Source organism: Mercenaria mercenaria, chromosome 3 (assembly GCF_021730395.1).
Source record: "Mercenaria mercenaria strain notata chromosome 3, MADL_Memer_1, whole genome shotgun sequence".
Classification (NCBI taxonomy): domain Eukaryota; kingdom Metazoa; phylum Mollusca; class Bivalvia; order Venerida; family Veneridae; genus Mercenaria; species Mercenaria mercenaria.
Window position 1 is genome coordinate 5,672,581 of NC_069363.1, and position 23,274 is coordinate 5,695,854.

General features: G+C 35.1%; 1 protein-coding gene across 1 annotated transcript in view; it reads right to left on the bottom strand.

Moving 5' to 3' along the window:
• Positions 1 to 465: 465 nt before the first annotated feature.
• LOC123525537 (uncharacterized) overlaps positions 466 to 23,274 on the bottom strand; it is a 53,361-nt gene continuing 30,552 nt past the window's right edge. Inside the window, exons 6-21 of the mRNA XM_045304662.2 lie at positions 21,609 to 21,765; positions 18,409 to 18,509; positions 17,295 to 18,105; positions 15,035 to 15,118; positions 14,239 to 14,297; positions 13,613 to 13,834; positions 13,150 to 13,212; positions 12,435 to 12,563; positions 11,904 to 12,064; positions 11,252 to 11,347; positions 8,907 to 9,102; positions 7,801 to 8,092; positions 7,441 to 7,646; positions 3,421 to 3,585; positions 2,925 to 3,034; positions 466 to 2,226 (exon numbers count right to left, since the gene is read on the bottom strand). Of these exons, the coding sequence (XP_045160597.2) occupies positions 2,128 to 2,226; positions 2,925 to 3,034; positions 3,421 to 3,585; positions 7,441 to 7,646; positions 7,801 to 8,092; positions 8,907 to 9,102; positions 11,252 to 11,347; positions 11,904 to 12,064; positions 12,435 to 12,563; positions 13,150 to 13,212; positions 13,613 to 13,834; positions 14,239 to 14,297; positions 15,035 to 15,118; positions 17,295 to 18,105; positions 18,409 to 18,509; positions 21,609 to 21,765 (2,951 nt within the window). The 3' untranslated portion in view covers positions 466 to 2,127. The remainder of the gene's footprint in view (positions 2,227 to 2,924; positions 3,035 to 3,420; positions 3,586 to 7,440; positions 7,647 to 7,800; positions 8,093 to 8,906; positions 9,103 to 11,251; positions 11,348 to 11,903; positions 12,065 to 12,434; positions 12,564 to 13,149; positions 13,213 to 13,612; positions 13,835 to 14,238; positions 14,298 to 15,034; positions 15,119 to 17,294; positions 18,106 to 18,408; positions 18,510 to 21,608; positions 21,766 to 23,274) is intronic.

Genomic DNA, 23,274 nt, shown 5'->3' on the forward strand with positions numbered 1-23,274 from the left:
GTTTGAAACAATTTCATCAAGTAATTACAGAGATAAAGAGAAAGTGCATCGAAATTTTAATTAAGGTGCGGATGTGGAAGTACTTCGTATAGTCGAGCTAAATATGTACTTTGAGTAATGACAGAATTCACTATTTGTGACAGACAGATGGACAAAATAAGATAATGTGAAGGTTCTCCACATTTTCTAAAAGCTATTTACCAAATTTCTGAAATATCTTCACCCTTTAGGTTATCACAGAATCAGCATTTTTGGACTACTTGTAACCATAGCAGTAAAAATATAAAGACAAGCATAATCTCCATTTTGTTATCTATTCATGTATCAGAATACCTTGTACTTTAAAAAAGTTATTTCAGGATCCCACTTCTTTGTGATGGACAGACTGACCAATGAGGGTAAGCCAAAAGTCCCTTCCTGTGAAACACTGTCAGAGGATTCAAAATGTAACAACTCATAGATCTATACAATTTGAAACAATTTATTAGAAACAAATTATAGAATGTTACATAGCAATGCAGAATTCAAACACAAGTTCCAACTACAGTATTCTGAATTATTATTGTAACACCAGGTGCAGTCACTACTGAATACCTCATCAAATCCCATATTTCAAAGCATCATGAGCTTACAGGGCAAGAGTAAACAATATAGACAAGAATGACAATGATTTTATATCAAAAGAGAAGATATACAACAAGAAATCTCTAGAGAAATTTACAAATTCAAACACACAGATAGGAAGAAAAATGAAAGAACAAGAAAATGTAAGAACAGTAAACATGACAAATAAGAAAGTATTGAAAGTTCAGTTACTAAATAAGAAAAACTCGTTTAACAGAAAGAACAGAAACCTGGGTAGAAAACTGATTCAAAATATTTGTTTTAAATCACATCACTTTCTTAAATGATTTCTCCTAATAACGTAGTCTAAAAATGTTTCAAAATTACCAAAGTTACTTTTAATAGAAATTCTATCCTTGGAACAAAACTTAAACAAAATCTACGATACAACTGTTCCTTATATATTAATAAAGATGAATTAACTTTTACTAACAACTCTAAAGTGTATGATCAAAATGCCATGAAAAAAGCAGATCTTATAATTTTATGACAATAAACTTTGCTGGCTTTTCACAGACCAATACCACCTAATTTTGTCTGCATCTTCCTCCTTAGTTTAACGATCCACCAATTTACTGTTTATTTATTCAAATTCTTTTTTAAATGCAAACATATGAGTGTAAAAAATGTCAGTTTGTTTAAATGGAGGATAGGATATTCCTCACTGGAACCATCAAAATTGTTCCCCCCCCCCTCCCCAAACTTTTTTGAAATTTCAAAAAATTTCAGAATTCCCTGAGAATTCACTGATGTAGTTAAAAATTAATTTTCCCTGACTTTTTTTTAGCCTGGTGGCAAACCTGTTTACAAGTAACTAATTATATAATTTTTAATTGACTGCATCACTGAAGACTGATATTGATTAATGAAGCATACATCAGACTTTCTACTAAATAACATATTTTAAGGAAAATATTCCTGTCATCTAGTTTTGTATGCAAATAGATAAAACTCTGTATACAAATTTTAATATACAAGTATATACATATTATTAATGTCCCTCAGTCAGCCATTACCTCTGCTAACCAACAAGCAGTCAAACTTAGCACCATGGAAGAATATCCTTATCATTTAGCACACATAATATTCAATGCAATCTTTCTCTAGGACATAGGTCAAACAAATGAACTGATTAAGACTGTGTTTCTCATAAATATTTATGCTGGAATTGTTTTTAATCCAGTCTAGTGAAGACATGGAACAGTTCACATTGTGCAACTGCTTCTATACTTCAAATATGACAATTAACTTTGACCTGGCAATATATTTTTGGAAGATCAAAATGTCCTTTAAATTCCACTTATCATGGGGCAAACATACTCCAAAGCACATTGATGTAGGTCACTATTGGCAGCAGCAGAGTTTATGTGAATGAGACATTTAGGCACTATATTCTCCAGTGTCTATCCTGCATGTTCTGCACTAGCATTAGGTTTTTAGCAGTCACTTCAACAGGATTACTAAACAGATCTAGATACAAGTCCTAAATCTTTTAACAGAACTTCATGGTGTAAAGGAAATAAGAGTTCCTGTTGGTACATAGGCAGATGTATTTGGTTCTCTACGCTTCATGTCTGGTGGTGTGCCCAACAGACTAGGCCTCTGAAGTAAAACAAAATAAAATTTTACCAGTATTGTCCAGTATATGAATCCCATACTGTGAAATCATTTGATTTTGTGGTTAAGAAATTTTGTGGGTTTGGCCAAAAAGGCCATTTCAAGGAAATATGAATTTCAATTTCCATTTTTAAACATAAAATTACCTGTAAGGGGTATTTTACTTGGTTGTTGCAGTTAATTTTTGTGGACTGACAACTACGAAAAAAAAAAAAATCCCACAAATACTACTGATTTCACAGTACTTAATAATACACATAAATCTAATTAAGGAAAACTCCTTTAACAGTCATTTACTTGGTGGCACTTTCAATGTTCTACCTACTTGTCTTATAATCATCTTGGCTGAAATGACATATAACACTGAAGGTCCTATCAGGTAATATTACATAATTATATCTGTTTTGCAGACCTCTTGTCCAATATAGTGTGTGGGATTCAGCTGGGTAAATATTTTAGAATCCCTGGAGTTTATAAAACTGCAGTTACAGTCTAACATGCTAAAGGCAAAAGATTTTAAAGAAATGATAAAAGTTAAAGCAAAATAACAACAACAGTTTTGATAGAAAGATCATGTTTACATCAAATAAATCTCACTTCATTTAATAAGAGGCCAAAAACAGTTCTATAAATATCTAAACTGAGTGCAACTGATTTAAATGCAAATGAACAAGAAAACTTACTGGGGATCTAAAAGAAGGTGGGGGAACATTTTCATCGTTATCAATGTTATCAATGCTGAAAATATCCTCTTCTAGCTGCTGGGACTTCCTGGTCACTCTCTTCTGTTTTACTGAAAATATGGAAACCATTTTTAATATTGTTTCATTTTAGCAATCATTTAAAAAAAAAAAGTAGCAGCAGTCATATTTTTTCAAATTTTATTGAGGTTTTTCTGTTTTCAAACTGACAAGCCTATAAGTTTGAACTACAATACTGTAATATTAAACAATAATATTTGCAGGCCACTAATTTTTGTATTAAAAATCAAATCCCAACTAAAACAAGTAATTCCTGTATTTCATATTTTTTTACATCCATGAAACAGCAACACTGACCAAAACCGCAGAATTTTATGCCCACAAAATCTAATGATATTAAGAAGCAGGTGTCCAGCTTAATGAAATGCAACTTTTCAAAGAAAGTATCTACTGTCACAGAACTGTGTATTATCCGTACCAAGTGAATCTCTATTGTAAGGTGTATGTGGTAGTTTGATATGTGAAGTCTCTTCTGCAGTTGGTGAGACAAAGTGAACACTACGCTGACGAGATCTACGTCTCTCTGTTGATCGACAGCCCTTCAGACTTGTTCTCCTGCTTCTTCCTTGTTTTGGGGTGTCTTCTGAATATCAGACAAGAAGATTTTAAGACAATTTTTTTTTTAATAAAATTCAAAAACAATGATACTACCTAAAACTAAATATTATTTTGTCAGTAAACAAACTACTCTGTTGGCAAAGATTTTTCATTAAATTCTGATTAATATTGCAAACTAATTTAATAAGGTTTTAAATACTACAAGACAACTTATTTCAACTAAACATGGTTGTCCTCATAAACTATAATTTTACTGATTTGTGTATAATAACAAGAGGGCCAAGATGGCCCTAGGTCGCTCACCTGATAAACACACCATAACAGTGTAAACATGTTTGACATAGTGATTTCATGGAAACAAATATTCTGACCAATTTTCATTAAGATTGGATCAAAAATGTGGTCTCTCAAGTGTAAACAAGCATTTTCTTCAATTTGACCTAGTGACCTAGTTTTTGAGCTAAGATGACCTACATTCGAACTTGACCTATATTTGATCAAGGCAATCATTCTGACTAAATTTCATCAACCTCGATTAAAACAAGAGCTGTCTCCATAGGATGACATATGCCCCCGATGGCACTTTGAATGAGTAGTTATGGCCGATGTTAGAGTTAAGGACCTCTGACCTACAGAGCTGGGTCTTGCGCGTGACACGTCGTCTTACTGTGCCACACATTCATGCGTAGTTATTTTAAAATCCATGCATGAATGACAAAGATATGGACCGGACACGCCCATCAATGCACTATCATGAAAAATGACCTTTAACGTCTAAGTGTGACCTTGACCTTTGAGCTACGGACCTGGGTCTTGCGCGCGACAAGTCGTCTTACTGTGGTACACATTCATGCCAAGTTATTTGAAAATCCATCCATGGTTGACAAAGATATGGACTGGACACGCCCATCAATGCACTATCCTTTAATGTCTAAGTGTGACCTTGACCTTTGAGCTACGGACCTGTGTCCTGCGCGCGACACGTCGTCTTACTGTGGTACACATTCATGCCAAGTTATTTGAAAATCCATCCATCGATGACAAAGATATAGACCGGACACGCCCATCAATGCACTATCCTTTAATGTCTAAGTGTGACCTTGACCTTTGAGCTACGGACCTGGGTCTTGCGAGCGACACGTCGTCTTACTGTGGTACACATTCATGCCAAGTTATTTGAAAATCCATCCATCGATGACAAAGATATGGACCGGACACGCACATCAATGCACTCTCCTTTAATGTCTAAGTGTGACCTTGACCTTTGAGCTACGGACCTGGGTCTTGCGCGCGACACGTCGTCTTACTGTGGTACACATTCATGCCAAGTTATTTGAAAATCCATCCATCGATGACAAAGATATGGACCGGACACGAAAATTGCGGACAGACTGACAGACGGACAAACGGTTCAAAAACTATATGCCTCCCTTCAGGGGCATAAAAATACAGCCTCTATCGCATACAAAACGTTTTTCTTTGATATATCCTAGCGACCTAGTTTTTCGACCCCAGATGACCCATATTCAAACTTGACCTTTATTTCATCATGGCTAGCACTCTGACCTAATTTCATGAAGATCAATTGAAAAATACAGTCTCTATTGCATATACAAAGATTTTTGTTTGGTTTGACCTAGTTTTTGACCACAGATGACCCATATTCTAATTCGACCTAGATTTCGTCAAGGCAATCATTCTGACTAAATTTTATGAGAATCCAATGTAAAATGCAGCTCCTATTGCGTACACAAGGTTTTTCTTTAATTTGACCGGGTGACCTAGTTTTTTTATCCCATATGACCCATATTCAAACTCCACCTAGATTTCATATAAACAAACATTCTGATTAAATTTCATGAAGATCCGGTGTAAAATGCAGCCCCTATTGCATACACAAGGTTTTTATTTGATTTGACCTAGTGACCTAGTTTTTGATCCCCAATGACCCATATTCAAAATTGACCTAGATTTTATCAAGGCAATCATTCTGACCAAAATTCATGAGGATCAATTGAAAAATACAGCCTTTATCGCATACACAAGGTTCTTCTTTGATTTGACCTAGTGACCTAGTTTTTGACCCCAGATGACCCATTTTCAAAATTAGCCTAGATTTCATCAAGGTTATCATTCTGACAAAATTTCATGAAGATCAGTTGAAAAATACAGCCTCTATCGCATACACAAGGTTTTTCTTTGATTTGCCCTAGTGACCTACTTTTTAACCCCAGATAACCCATTTTCGAATTCTACCTAGATTTCATCAAGGTTATCATTCTGACAAAATTGTATGAAGATCAATTGAAAAATACAGCCTCTATCGCATACACAAGGTTTTTCCTTGATTTGACCTAGTGACCTAGTTTTTGACCCCGGATGACCCATTTTCGAATTTGGCCTAGATTTCATCAAGGTAATCATTCTGACCAAAATTCATGAAGATAAAATGAAAAATACAGCCTCTATCGCATACACAAGGTTTTTCCTTGATTTGACCTAATGACCTAGTTTTTGACCCCAGATGACCCATTTTCGAACTCGGCCTAGATTTCATCAAGGTAATCATTCTGACCAAAATTCATGAAGATAAAATGAAAACTACAGACTCTATCGCATACACAAGGTTTTTCCTTGATTTGACCTAGTGACCTAGTTTTTGACCCCGGATGACCCATTTTCAAACTTGGCTTAGATTTCATCAAGGTTATCATTCTGACAAAATTTCATGAAGATCAATTGAAAAATACAGCCTCTATTGCATACACTAGGTTTTTCCTTGATTTGACCTAGTGACCTAGTTTTTGACCCCGGATGACCCATTTCGAATTTGGATTTCATCAAGGTATCATCTGACCAAATTCATGAAGATAAAATAAATACAGCCTCTATGCATACACAGGTTTTCCTTGATTTGACCTAGTGACCTAGTTTTGACCCCGGTGACCCATTTCAAAGGCCTAGATTTCATCAAGGTTATCATTCTGACAAAATTTCATGAAAATCAATTGAAAAATACAACCTCTATCGCATACACAAGGTTTTTCCTTGATTTGACCTAGTGACCTAGTTTTTGACCCTAGATGACCCATTTTCGAACTCGTCCTAGATTTCATCAAGGTAATCATTTTGACCAAAATTCATGAAGATAAAATGAAAAATACAGCCTCTATCACATACACAAGGTTTTTCCTTGATTTGACCTAGTGACCTAGTTTTTGACCCCGGGTGACCCATTTTCAAACTTGGCTTAGATTTCATCAAGGTAATCATTCTGACAAAATTTCATGAAGATCAATTGAAAAATACAGCCTCTATCGCATACACAAGGTTTTTCCTTGATTTGACCTAGTGACCTAGTTTTTGACCCTAGATGACCCATTTTCGATCTCGGCCTAGATTTCATCAAGGTTATCATTCTGACCAAAATTCATGAATATCAGTTGAAAAATACAGCCTCTATCGCATACACAAGCTAAATGTTGACGGACGAAAGACGCCGGACATCGAGCGATCAGAAAAACTCACAGGTGAGCTAAAAACTATAAGGGTTTAAACTCTTGACCATCCAATAATTTTTTCTTAAAGTATATTTGCACATTTTAAAAATCATATTATTTCACCCTGAAAAAAAAAAAATATATATGCAAATTTATATGGAGTTGACAAGTATGCTTTTTGGAAATGGACATACAGGTACAAGACATCATCCTTTCACATCCAAACCCCAAGTTTTACAGTTGTTCAACTTCTGTCAGAATCTTCAGTCTAGAAATAAATCAAACTGATTTTGTTCTATTAAGCATTGCTACCCCTCCTCCCCAACCCAACCCCACCTGCCACCAGCCTTTTTATTTGAAAACAACAACAAAATACAGACCTTTCTCAAGACTACTAAGTGGTTGAAGATATCTGGATAAGGAGTCGTTTAAAACATCTCCAGCCTTATCACCTGCAGGCTCTTCTGTCATAGGCTGTAAAAGACGAGCAAAATCAGCATCTGTTCCTTCAACTGTTGGTGAAGATACCTGACCAACGCTTATCTCATCAGCAAAGTTCACAGACTTTCTTGGACGAAGACTTCTCCTGAAACAATTTACAATACATCACTTAATACAGATTTATGTGACATTCCCTTGAAATATAAAGCATTCTCAAGACTTTCCTCTCTTATCCTTGAAAGAGTTATTTTAACTCTTTTCATATAAGTTAATACCAAGAATTAGTAAAAATATACTACCTAGCAGGTGTTCTCTTCACTCGTTTGCTTTCACTTTCACTACAATGCTCGGACCTGTCTACTTCATCAATTATACGTTTTGGTAGTGGAGTCTTCTGAGTGCATGTCCTAGTGGGCCGTGGGAGGGGCGTGGTATCTTTTAATAGTGGACTTGGCACTGCAGGGATATAGCTCTTTCTTGATGGTGTTCTATTGGCAAGCATTTCACTGCTACTTTGGACAACCAGTGTGTCCTTAGATATCTTATTCTCCGCACTGCTAAATGTAGGTGTAGGTTTTCTTGGGGTACCGCCTAATTGAATAGAAGGAGTAATGTTAAAAGAATGCATCCAAGATATTGAATTGTCATTAATTGAAATAATGTATTTCAAAAACTGAAAAGGACACATGACTTGATTTGGTGACCTAGTTTTTGACTCCAAATGACGCTGTTTTGAACTTGGCCTAGAGATCACCAAGACAAACATTCTGTGCAAGTTTGTGTCAAACTAAAGGATAAATGAAACCTCTATATGGCTGAAAGGGTCAAAATAGGAACTTATGCCCCTTAATGGGGCCATATCTCTGGAACTCTGGATGGGATCTGGCCAGGTTTTGAAAGGAACTGAGATATTATGCCAATACAAGTTGCGTGCAAGTTTGATTCAAATCAATTGCAAAATGTGATTTCTTATTCACAAGCCAAAATAGCAAATTTTGGCCCTTTAAGGGGCCATAACTCTGGAACCCATGATGGGATCTGGCCAGTTTTCGAAAGGAAACAAGATATTATGCCAATTCAAGTGTGTATAAGTCTGATTAAATCGATTGCAAAATAAGTTCTCTATATTGTTCGCAAGAAATTGTGGACAAACAGACGATCACATAAAACATACAGTAGACAGTTTAACATAAATTACATGCTAAATTTTACAACTTAGAAATCTAGCTACTTAATTAGTGTGTAAGTGTAGTAATAATCAAACAACCTAGAAATCTTGCTATAAAAGCTTTTTCACCACATATTAGTGTGCAATAAATTAAAGACATAATTCCACTGAAATATATAAACATCAACTTTTTGAAGAAACTGATGCCTGAATACAAGTTCTACATCACAACTTTACCTTCACAATGTGGTTTTGGAGATCTCACTGGTGATGCGACAGTAAAGAATCCCGGTACTTCAAACACCTTTTCTTCCTCCACCTTTTGAGCTACTGGACTGCTCACTGACTCTTTTTGCTTCTTCATTTGGGCACGGAAAGCTGCAAACTTCGACTTAACTGCTGGCTTACTGACCACTGGCTTTGAAACTTTTTTCTAGATAAATGAATATAAAATCATGCAAATTTTTTCTCTTACTTCTAAAAAGATCATGTCAATTTAAAATGTAACAAGAGGGCCATGATGGCCCTATATCGCTCACCTGTTATCATTGCACTTGAGGACAAGAAGGTCCTCAGAAAAAATATCTAAGTCCAAAGGACAGGAACAACAAAGGGAAGAAATTAAACCAAAAAGAAAAAAAAAATTCTTACAAGGTACAGATATGTCAAAATACACCTAAAAATTGGAGGTACTATCCATGTTGTACCACAGAAAAGTGGTCTCGGTTTTTCCCTACGGCCAATAAAAAAAAAGTTACTAAAAACAAGCTATTTATAGTAACATAAAAGCGAAGTAATTAAAAAAAATGATTGTAAGTTAACAAAAGAAGAATCTGCCAAATAAATCTGTTGACATAAATGAAATTTCAGATCAGTATCTTCATTTGTTACGGAGATATACCCATTTTAATTTGAAATAATGGGAGGTAATTTGAAATAAAATCAGTCCATAGTTATCTACCCTCATTGGCTCAGTCCAATTAATGACAATAATGAAATTTCAAATAAGTCCTATAAGCACTTACTGATATAAATCCATTTTGATTACAATCAGGGGCGGTAATCAGATATAAAATAACTCTGGAACCTACAAATGGATCTGATTTGTCATGGAATCCAAGATTTATTGTTGTTGAAGATATTTTGGAAGTTTGTATCAAATAAAACCATAAATGAAGTCTCTATATGGCTGCAAAAGCCAAAATAGCCAATTTTGGACCTTTAAGGGGCCATAACTCTGGAACCCATTAAGGAATCTGGCCAGTTCAAGAAAGGAACCAAGATCTTGTGATGATACAAGTTTTGTGCAAGTTTGGTTAAAATCAAATCATAAATGAAGCTGCTATTGTGCAGACAAGGTCAAAATAGCTAATTTTGGCCCTTTCAGGGGCCATAACTCTGGAATCCATTATGGGATGTGGCCAGTTCAAGAAAGGAACCGAGATCTTACGGTGACACAAGTTTTGTGCAAGTTTGATTAATTCAAATCATAAATGAAGCTGCTATTGTGCAGACAAGGTCAAAATAGCTAATTCTGGCCCTTTCAGGGGCCATCACTCTGGAACCCATAATGGAATCTGGCCAGTTCAAGAAAGAAACCAAGATCATATGGTGATACAAGTTGTGTGCAAGTTTAGTTAAAATAAAATCATAAATGAAGCTGCTATTGTGCAGACAAAGTCAAAATAGCTAATTCTGGCCCTTTCAGGGGCCATAACTCTGGAACCCATAAAGGAATCTGACCAGTTCAAGAAAGGAACCGAGATCTTATGGTGATACAAGTTGTGTGCCAGTTTAGTAAAAATCAAATTATAAATAAAGCTGCTATTGTGCAGACAAGGTCAAAATAGCTAATTTTGGCCCTTTCAGGGGCCATAACTCTGGAATCTGTAATGGGATCTGGCCAGTTCAAGAAAGGAACCGAGATCTTATGGTGATACAAGTTGTGTGCAAGTTTGGTTAAAATAAAATCATAAATGAAACCACTATCGTGCAGACAAGAAATTGTTGACGGACGCACGAGACGGATGCACTGACGATGGACGAAGTGTGATCACAAAAGCTCACCTTGTCACTATGTGACAGGTGAGCTAAAAAAACAACTGAATTACACATACTGACATAGGCACATATCATACATCATACTGGTTAAAAACTGCAAATACAGTCTTTCTGCAGGTACAGAGTAAAATATATCTCACTCACTAGTTGTAGATGCAGATTGGAATATCAGGTTCAAAGGTATCTTTTTTTGGCAGTAACAAGTAACTAACAATGCTCTGACAAGTAATTGACCCAATTACAAATTATATTGAATTAACAATGAAGGGTAATTAGATTACAATTACATTTTTAATTATCCCATGTCTGAACACAGAGATAAAATGAAAACCTTAAAAATTGAATTGGAAATTAAGAGAGCAAACTTTTTGACAGTTACAGTCCTAATATCTTGCAACAATGTGATTGCTTATAAAATGAAATACAGACATTTTAAAAGGTCCAATATTACACAAATATCAAACAAACGGAAGGTTACTCATACTTCCTTAATAACTACTTTCTTTTTAAACTCATATTACCTTGATTTTCTGTACAGCAGGTTTAGGTTTATCATCTACCCAGTTATTCTCCTTCAGTTTAGTCAGTTCATCAAACTTTTTATCTACGTCTTCAACCTATTAAAAAACATGATAATAACAATAAATTTACAGACCCTGTAATTCTTTACTGACATTCTGTTAAGTACTGATGGCTAGTTTACGATATGGCAAACAACAAATAAACTATAGCAAAACTAAACTACATAATACACCTTTGAGACAGTCAAAGATTGCTCTATCTGAATATATATTGTTTCAAGGCTTTAGAAAACCAAGCTGACCTCATAAATCATTAATTTTTCTTCACAAGAAAAGAAGAAAGAAAGTACAAATCCCAAGCAACGTTATAGTAACGTAACATAGAGACCAACAAGATTTAGATTAGAAGTGTTTTTTTCCTGCCAGAGCAATTTTCCTTCACTGATAAACAGTTGAACCTGCCTTTGCAGTCACCTGTATTATAAAGCCACTCAGCTTAAGCAGCCAGTAAGCTAACATTCCACGCTAGCTTTTTGTTCTAATTTCAGCTTGTCTTAAGCAACCATCTGCCATAAGCAGTCAGACTGTATTGCTCCCTTGGCTGGCTGCTTAAAACAGGTCTGACTGTATGCAAATTTCATGGTAAACCAACCTGATAATAGATCATTTCCCAGAATCCTTTCAGGTCCATACAGGTTGTTTCTTTCTCCCCAAGTTTGAACTCGCAGTTGTCTACAAGACCTGAGAACTGCTTGAATCTCTGGTTCATCAGTAACTTTGCCTGCCCTACAGTTGTGCGGATCTGACCATGAACTATAAGTAAAATAAACCAACATGAATGATGATGCAAACACCTTTTAATTTTCTAATTCAACCGTTCTACATTCAAATACCTGTAATCACCACCATATCACATCAGGCACAGGCCACTCGAAGGACCTAAATTTGGGTATACCCAAAAAAACTGCGAGGTTTCTGTAAACATGAAGTTAAACAAACATCAGAATGAAAATGACAGTTAAAGGAAAGCTACAATCAACTGTTACATGTGTTTGCCTTAGTTTCTTCCAATTTTAATAGGCTGTTTAAAGTTGTTGCCAGTAATAACATGTCAATGTTGGTTCCAATTGTGGTCCCAATCTGTAACAGCCAAAACTGTAATAATTTTAAGTTGTAAACATACCTTCTTCTGTGAGTTCCGTTTTTTCATTTATCAAATTCCAGTGATCACTAAGCCCATTCAGTCTGTTAGTCTCAGTACACAATAGCTTACGGAAATAGGGAACATCTTGCTCCGAGTCACTGCTGCTATCTGTAATTAGATGTTATCAACATTATTAGCTTTTGTTTTTTGCTTTACTTATATGGCAATTGGTACCTTAAGTTCTTTTTAAAAATACACCAAAAGGCTTTCATCATGGTGTGTACAAGTAACAGACAAATTTCATTTTAAGACAAATTCTAAAATGACCAGATTTATTTTAGATTTATTTTCCTAACATACAAAAAAGACTAAATTGTGTGTTATTATGCAACAGTTCACTGTTTGTATATCACAGTTATTACGTCATAGCGTCAAATGTTTTAGTGGCGCGATTGAAAAGAAACCCACACAGAACAAGCAAATATTTAGTGGTGTCCTCGAGGATGAACATAATAATCCTTGGTAATGTGTTAGAATCTAAATAATACACCTTAGAGATACTGATTTGTCCTTGAATATAATCACTGTCGTTTCAACTGCTCATGTTGCGCTTTTACGATATAATTTCTTCACATCTCCAATGATTTCATTCAACAACAAATAACCGTTTATGATATATTATTTTTTCAATTCAATTCACATATATTATTTTCAATTTCTATAAACTGAAATAAACATATTGTAAAGTAAAGACCTTCGTTAAGTGGTCCATCCTGTGTGCTGCTTACTTCACCAACTTGAACCACAGCCTGGTCATCTACAAATAAATATGCGAATGTTTATGTACTTGAAAGTGCTATAAATTACTGTATTCGAAACATGAAATCTGACCTCAACTGGTCTGCAAGTCACTTTCATTTTGGTTAAATTAACATAACACATTATGGCTAAGACAACACTCAAGAAACTTAAGTCATTGCTTAATAAAAGCTTTTTCATATTTGTGTAGTTGTAACATTTTTTTTTAAATTATACTAAAACAGTAAAACCTGTATACAAAAATCATCTGAACATAGATTTAAAGTTTATAACCAGCTTTGTAAGATCACCATTTTTCTCTTCTAGTTTGCTTACAAGTTATAAAAATTCACTTATTATGTCCCAAGGGTGATCTTTATAGACAGGATTTATGATACTAACTAAATCAAATGCCTTACTTGTTTCTGTCAAAAGTTCAGCTTGAGGCTCATTCTCTTTGTTAGATTCATTCAATATATCCATGGCAACAGGAGATACTTCATTCCCCTCCATAGCAACACCTTGTGGACTCTCTGAGCCTGCTTCTGAGGCCTTCACCTCTGTACCTTCAGTTACCATGGCGCTGTTAGGTTCTTCCAGGTCAATATTATCAAAGTCAAGGGTTGGTAGAGATGTGTTTCCTAAACAATATACTGGACGAGTTAGAATGTAAACTAACACAAAAATGTGCATGCAGCCTGTATCCCAAGATTTTGGGACCTTGACCAAATGAGCAACATTTCCCTGAAATTCTTGTGTTGATAAAATTTTACTCAAGTTACAGTTAACATAATTTTAGAAGACAATGAGTAAAACGGTAGAAAATGACATTCTTAGCTTTTAAATACAAGCAAACAGAGATAAGTTACATCTGTGAAATAAACAAATTTAAACTGCTTTAGCAAAATCCACAAAATCTAATCTTGTAATGACAACGAAATTTAATACCTCCACAATATCCATGAAAATAAACATTTCATAAAATAAAATCAATCTGAGAATGAATAAAATTGTCTGGCAAAAAGTGAAAGAAGTTGAATCATACCATACTTATGTTTGCGTCTTGACATCTCTACCATTGGACTATTGCTCAGCACTTCTATCCTGACAACATAATCAATCGATCGTTTAACTTTATAACCTCCTAAATAACAAGCCATTCTTTCTTTTGTCAAGTGTGTCAAGAACCTTTATCAATTTGCACACATTAAATCTTTTGCTTTTTCGTTGATAAACAATTCACTTTAAGAAGAAGCTAGTCTTAGAAAATGTGGATATTTTTCCAGCATATACACAATAACTGAAACACATATAATACAAATATACTGAAGTACTCATCGACAAACTTAGCTGTTAACTAATACTGTGTGAAGTCTTTTAAAGCTATGACATATCTATGAAAAGTTTAAGCTTAAATATATATCAAAGCATCGTCACACATCTTAAAGATAGACATCCTTATCAAAAAAAGAATCAAGGGAAATGCAAGGCACTAATTAATGCAATTATATATTGACAGGAAAACAGCAATTTTATAGCCTAAAAATGTGTAAAGAAATATGAATTCTCTCACAATTTACATGTGGATAAATTATCTTTCAATTATTAAATCATTTTAATAGCCATTAAGCTGCTGTCACCTAAGTGATTGGCAACTTGTCCAATTATTATATTTAGAGATACAGGATTTCTACAATGATACATTCAAAATAAAAGTGATACATAATTAAATGATCATTATCAAACACTGGTCCTTTTTCCCCATTAAAATACAAAGCACTGAATTTCATTTCCAATCAACATGAAAAGTGCTGAATTTTGAATATAAAACACTTTAATACCATTCTTCCGGGCTTTTGGGCATTAAAGTCTTTCTCCGCGGATTTCTTCTTGCAGATAACACAACCGATTCAGCATCTGGCAGTCTACAAAGAAATTTCATGAATTATGTCTTTTTTGCTTGTATATATCGTAAATTTACATGAAAAACATTTAAGTCATTAATATTTTATATTTTACATCTCAATCATTTGATATTTACATGAACAAATTTATGATGAAAATCCTTGTTTATCGGAACCGACCAATTATTTATGTAAAATCATGAAATTTTACTTCTGAAAATCCAATGATTTTATGTCAGGTCCACAAATATTTTTACAATTCAATATCCACCAAAGTTTCAACTGTTCTCTTTTGACTGGAGTGTATTGTGCTTCATAAAGGTATTAACAAATGGCTATTTTCTACTATATATAACAAGAGGGCCATGAAGGCCCTGTATCGCTCACCTGACCTACTGACCTAAAGATCATCAAGATCAACATTCTGACCAAGTTTCATTAAGATATGGTCATAAATGTAGCCTCTAAAGTGTTAACTAGCTTTTCCTTTGATTTGACCCGGTGACCTAGTTTTTGCCCCCACATGACCCAGATTTAAACTTGACCTAAAGATCATCAAGATTAACATTCTGATTAAGTTTCATGAAGATACAGTCATAAATCTGGCCTCTAGAGTCTTAACAAGCTTTTCCTTTGATTTGACCTAGTGACCTAGTTTTTTAACACACCTGACCCAGATTTAAACTTGACCTATAGATCATCAAGATTAACATTCTGACCAAGTTTCATAAAGATATGGTCATAAACGTGGCCTCTAAAGTGTTAACTAACTATTCCTTTTATTTGTCCCCCGTGACCTAGTTTTTGACCCGACATGACCCAGATTCGAACTTGACCTAAAGACCATCAAGTTTAACATTCTGACTAAGTTTCATGAAGATACAGTCATAAATGTGGCCTCTTGAGTGTTAACAAGCTTTTCCTTTGATATGACCTAGTGACCTAGTTTTTGACTCCATCTGACCCAGATTTAAACTTGACCTAAAGATCATCAAGATTAACATTCTGACCAAGTTTCATTAAGATATGGTCATAAACGTGGCCTCTACAGTGTTAATTAGCTTTTCCTTTGATTTGACCCGGTGACCTAGTTTTTGACCCGACATGACCCAGATTCAAAATTGCCCTAAAGATCATCAAGTTTAACATTCTGACTAAGTTTCATGAAGATATAGTCATAAATGTGGCCTCTAGAGTGTTAACAAGCTTTTCCTTTGATATGACCTAGTGACCTAGTTTTTGACCCCACCTAACCCAGATTTGAACTTGAGCTATAGATCATCAAGATTTGACCAAGTTTCATTAAGGTATGGTCATAAATGTGGACTCCAGTGTAAACTAGCTTTTCATTTGATTTGGCTTGGTGACCTAGTTTTTTATCCTACATGACCCAGATTCAAACTGGACCTTAAGATCATCAATATTAACAATCTGACCAAGTTTCATGAAGATACAGTCATAAATGCGGCTTCTACAGTGTTAACAAGCTTTTCCTTTGATTTGACCTGGTGACCTAGTTTATGAACCCAGATAACCAAATATCGAACTCGTCCAAGATTTTATTAAGGGTAACATTCTGACCAAGTTTCATTAAGATTGGGCCAAAAATGTGACCTCTAGAGTGTTAACAAGCTTTTTCTTTGATTTGACCTGGTGACCTAGTTTTTGACCCCAGATGACCCGATATCGAACTCGTCCAAGATTTTATTGAGGGTAACATCCTGACCAAGTTTCATTAAGATTGGGCCAAAATTGTGACCTCTAGAGTGTTAACAAGCTTTTCCTTTGATTTGACCTGATGACCTAGTTTTTGACCCCAGATGACCCAATATCGAACTCGTCCAAGATTTTATTGAGGGTAACATTTTGACCAAGTTTCATTAAGATTGGGCCAAAAATGTGACCTCTAGAGTGTTAACAAGCTTTTCCTTTGATTTGACCTGATGACCTAGTTTTTGATCCCAGATGACCCAATATCGAACTCGTCCAAGATTTTATTGAGGGTAACATTCTGACCAAGTTTCATTAAGATTGGGTCAAAAATGTGACCTCTAGAGTGTTAACAGTCAAATTGTTGACGACGGACGGACGGACGGACGGACGACGACGGACGCCGGACACAGGGTGATCACTAAAGCTCACCTTTGAGCACTTCGTGCTCAGGTGAGCTAAAAATACTACAGAATTCTGTTTATACCTGAATCCCCCAAATGACTTGTGTCTTCCTTTCTTAGTCTTTTTGTTGGTTGGGGTCTTTTCTTCCAATGGTATGGCCAGATCAACACCACTATCAGATGAAGGCTTCATGTGAACCGCATCGGTCTTTCTGGCAGGTCCTGAATTTTCTTTATCCTCATCTGTGTTATCTTCAAACACGTCACTACTACCATTAGAAGTATCTGCATCTTCAGAAATTTCAGGTAGAATTTCTGGTTCATGCACTAATGCAACTGATCTACGACTCTTTCTTCTGTTCTTTGGTGTAATTTTCTCAACTATGTTTTCACTGTCAGAACCAACAGATGCTACAGAACTTCTAAGACTTCTACCATTCTTTACTGGACTTCCACTCTCAGTTTCCTTAGCGTCAGAGTCTGAGCTTACAGATGCAGCAGCAGAGCGACGTCTAGTTGAACGCCTTGGTTTCTGAACATCCTCCTCTGACTTGGTACCTTCCTCTACTTCACTATTGACCGACAAAACAGATCGTCTAAGGCTTCTTCTGGGCGTTGTTTTGACCTTCTCCAAATTCTTCAACTCCTCTTTCTCCTCATTTACCACAGATACAACTGAACGTCTTGATTTTCTTCGAGGCGTTTCTTCTTTTTCTAAATCTTTTTTTGCAGTCTCTGTTGGAACGTTTGTTTGATCTTTTATTGTGTTCACATCACTGTCAACACATTTAACAGAACGCCTTGATCTGCGGACACTTCTGTTCTTTGTACCTGGGGTATCTACGACTGTTTTTTCACTTTGTTCAATGGTGGTGGAGTTCATATGCGTAATGTCTGCAAAAATTGAAAATTATTCACATAAACACATCAGAATTCATGAATCACATAGATTTAATGACATCTGCAGATTTGATATGTTGCAGGAATACAAGATTACTTTGGTGTGTTGCGTAAGAATGGTCCTGTCAGTTTCAGTCAGGCTAAGTGTTGTTCAAACCAGTGTTTGCATTTATCTAATTCTAAATTTTTTTTACCCATCCACCTTTTAACAGTATTAAAATGAAAAAAATGGTTTCAGGTTCTAGAAATGTAACAAAAGTTACTTGATTAAACATGTACATCAGCACTGTTATTTACTTTGAGTCAAACTCGTGTCTGTTTGGTTGAATGCTGTTTTGTCACTGCATGTCTCATCAGCCTTGCTCTTCTTCTCCTGGTCTTTCTTTGGTGTAGAGCTTCTACAGTAAAAATAAACAAGAAAATATCAGTAAAACCAATGGATGCTCCCCAAAATATGATCATTGCTCATTAACAGAACAAAAGTGGAATTCACTGACTGGGCACATTTATACAGTTTACTAATGTTGTCAGAATAATCAAAGGGCAATATGACCGTATCCAATCGTTACTTTGAGAAACCGAATCAGTAACGCATGACCTTGGATCAAATGGAGCGTTTTTTTGGTGATTTTGGGGAAGAAAAGCGTCTTTTTTAGTTATTTTGAAAGTTTAAATTGAAAGTATTGTCAAAGACGGCATACAGCACAAGATATGCTACGGACATTGAGGAATACTCAATGCTATTTGTTTTCCAGCAAATCTAAGCACATTTTCCAATTACTTTGGAAAACCATGCGAAAATAGCAGGTAAACAATATTGTGGTACGGAAAAACTCGTGAAAAATCATCAGGCCAGAACATGAAGACATTATGCATATCTCGTCTTGATAATGTACATTCCTATGAAGTTTCCCTAAATTCAAAGCAGTGGTCATGGAGAAATACTCAATAATCAAAGAGCAATAACTTGGTGAAAAATTATTTGGCAGGAACAAATACATGTACCAACCAGCGTTTGTTGGGAAATACTCCGGACAAGAATTGTACTGTTGTATACTTTGGGGGGGGGGGGGGGCATTTACTGACCACAGGTAAATATCCTTAAGTTTGGCTACTGTAGGCCTTTTCCCACAAATTGTGACCCCAGCCTTTTTTTGTGAAAAACAAGTGTGCTAATTCTGGAGTTGTTTTTCCTAGAATTTTGTGAATATAAGTAGATGAATTTGTACTAGATTTAGTTTTACTCTTCATATTCAAATATTCAGCTTTAAAATTATTGTGTATGGCAGTATTCTGGAAGCCGTTTTTAAATTGTGAATTTTTTTTTCTTTAAAGTAACATTTCTAGTTGGACTGAATTTTTTTACTATTGTCAGATCCAATTTTCATTCATGGTGTTTTCAAAATGTCATCATTGATTGATCATCTCACTGTCACATATAAAAACAAGAGCTGTCCGTAAGACAGCCAAGCTCGACTATTCGAAATATTGTCACAGAAGCAGGAAATTATTACCCAAAATGTTAAATATCAAAAGAGTTTTAAGTTCCGAAATGGGACATAATTTGACCAAAATGCATATTAGAGTTATGGGACTTGATGCTTTCAACTAGTTTTATAACCCCGAAGAAACATGTTAAGTTTCAATTCCATATCTGCATTAGTTTTGGAGATAGTAACTTGCATGTAAAACTTTAACCAGAATTTTCTAAGTCCAAAAGGGGGCATAATTTGCTCAAAATACATGTTAGAGTTATGGAACTTGACCCAGTGAGGTTGGTAATTGACCTAGAAAAAGAATAAATAAGTTTCAAATCTATATGCCTTTTAGTAATAGCTGTTTGTACTTGCACGCAAAACTTAACCAGAATTTTCAAAAGGGGGCATAATTTGGCTAAAATACATGTCAGAGTTATGGAACTTGATTATATCAACTAGTTTTATAACCCCGAAGACACATGTGAAGTTTCAATTTAATATCTGCATTAGTTTTGGAGATAGTAACTTGCATGTAAAACTTTAACCAGGATTTTCTAAGTCCAAAAGGGGGCATAATTTGGCTAAAATACATGTCAGAGTTATAGGACTTGACCCAGTGAGGTAGGTAATTGATCTAGAAAAAGAAAAAATAAGTTTCAAATCTATATGCCTTTTAGTAATAGCTGTATGTACTTGCACGCAAAACTTTAACCAGAATTTTCTAAGTCCAAAAGGGGGCATAATTTGGCTAAAATGAAGGTCAGAGTTATGGGACTTGATTCTATCAACTAGTTTTATAACCCCGAAGACACATGTGAAGTTTCAATTTAATATCTGCATTAGTTTTGGAGATAGTAACTTGCATGTAAAACTTTAACCAGGATTTTCTAAGTCCAAAAGGGGGCATAATTTGGCTAAAATACATGTCAGAGTTATAGGACTTGACCAGTGAGGTAGGTAATTGTTCTAGAACAAGAAAAAATAAGTTTCAAATCTATATGCCTTTTAGTAATAGCTGTATGTACTTGCACGCAAAACTTTAACCAGAATTTTCTAAGTCCAAAAGGGGGCATAATTTGGCTAAAATGAAGGTCAGAGTTATGGGACTTGGTGCTATCAACTAGTTTTATAACCCCGAAGACACATGTGAAGTTTCAATTCAATATCTGCATTAGTTTTGGAGATAGTAACTTGCATGTAAAACTTTAACCAGAATTTTCTAAGTCCAAAAGGGGGCATAATTTGCTCAAAATACATGTTAGAGTTATGGAACTTGACCCAGTGAGGTTGGTAATTGACCTAGAAAAAGAATAAATAAGTTTCAAAGCTATATGCCTTTAAATGATAGCTGTATGTACTTGCATGCAAAAACTTAACCAAGGTGTGACGCCGACGCCGACGCCGACGCCGACGCCAGGGTGAGTAGAATAGCTAGACTATTCTTCGAATAGTCGAGCTAAAAAAAAAGAGTAAAAAAGTTCAGATTTAACAAAGTACTATGAGGGACTATTATGTTATAAATCTTTCTTCTGAAGTAAGCCTTCTATTTGATCACCATTAATACCATCTCTACTTTCAGCTGCAATTTTGGCATGATGCAGACAGAATATTACATATGCTTGAATGATGGTAGCTAGTGAGGATAAAACCTGCCAACAAGTACATGTAAAATGGAACAAAATGTATGAAACTGGCCAACTTTTTCTGATTGTGAAGAGGCTGTTTTTTAATTGTAAAGTAACTGCACATCTGCCTCTTTATACAGTAAAAAAAGTTTTGCAGTTATTGAGCGGAACCACTTGTCAGTCTAAAGGTCACTCTGACCTTGACCTATGGGTCATCTACTGACCAGACAAATAGCCTAAGGTTTTTGAAAAGCAGGATCAGTCTGAACAGTAACTAAAGCAATCTATGCAGCCAAACTTTTTATATTATTCATTTAACAGTTGTAAGAAGTTTTGTACACAAATCAATGATTTCAATATATAAGAAACAGTCATTATCATACTAAAAACAGACCTTTTTGGATTTGTCTCAAGGAATGAGACACATGAGCTGTCTGGGTTTGGACAAAGGAAGCCTGCTGCACTGGTTGGACTCAATGGACGGAACACAAACGAGCTAGCATTAAACCCAAAACTTGACTCCGGGACTGCTGCTGCTTCAAACTCTATTGCTGCAAAAAAAAAAAAATAATCTCACATATATACAATGCATAGATCTGTAAGACTGACCCTCATATGTTGAATTAACTTCTGCTGTCAGAAACCACTTCTTCATAATTTGTTTTTAGTTAATTGCACATTTTTATTTGCTGGAGACTAAAGACTGTGTTAACTAGTTACCAAGTTCTATTGGAATTCAGTTACCTAAATGTCTTTGTCATTTTGTTTCAAATACAACGACCAAAAATAGCTTTAAGAAAAATATAAATGGGGTTAAAATCTAACAAGAGCACCGCCTTGCAGGTGCTGACGCTCATCTGATTTTTTTTTGTATAATAGAAATATTGTCCTACCCATGATTTTCTAAGTCTAAAAAGGGCCATCATTCTTGCAAAAAGCAGGATAGAGTTATGTTTCTTGATGTACAGTGTCCACTTATGATGGTGAAAAACTGTTGCAATTTTAAAGCAATAGCTTTGATAGTTTATGAGAAAAGTTGACTTATACATAATACTCAACCAAGAAAATGATTTTCTAAGTCCAAAAGGGGCAATTATTGCAAAAAACAGGATGGAGTTATGTTGCTTGCTGTACAGGGTCAGCTTATGATGGTGAACTAGTGTTGCAAATTTCAAAGCAATAGCTTTGATAGTTTAAGAGAAAAAGTTGACCTAAACATAAAACTTAACCAAGAAATCTGATATTTTCTAAGTCCAAAAGGGGCCATAAATCTTGCAAAAAGCAGGATGGAGTTATGTTTCTTGCTGTACAGGGTCAGCTTATGCTGGTGAACAAGTGTTGCAAGTTTCAAAGCAATAGCTTTGATAGTTTAAGAGAAAAAGTTGACCTAAACATAAAACTTAACCAAGAAATCTGATATTTTCTATGTCCAAAAGGGGCAATAATTATTGCAAAAAGCAGGATGGAGTTCTGTTGCTTGCTGTACAGGGTCAGCTTATGATGGTGAACAAGTGTTGCAAGTTTAAAAGCAATAGCTTTGATAGTTTAAGAGAAAAAGTTGACCTAAACTAGTGATGGGACATCGGTTGGAAAACTCCAACCGATTATCGGTTGGAATCGGTTAGCAAACCGATGCGATGTATCGGAAAAATAATCGGTTGAATGTAATTTATTTTCATACTTGTTTATTCAGATAGTCATGTCTTTAAAGTGACTGTTTTTCTTAAAATTCATATGCTCTTTTGAAAAATAAAGAACTACCATTAATCAGATGTTTTAAAGCTGGTTCATGGTAAACAGAAACTTGTTTAGTAATGCCTAATTAGTTGCAGACAGGGAAACAACAATAAATTGCAATCTGGTTTACATACATGTATCATAGACTCATAGCTGTCATTTGTGACAGTTGACTGGTATACCTGTACCTGTAACATATCTAGCATACAGCAAGGAAGTACAGTCTTTCTCTGGCTGCCAAAAAACGTGATTGTAGAAAATCATTAAATGAATTCATTTATTTTTCGGTAATATAAATATTTTCATACAATGGTTACCATAGC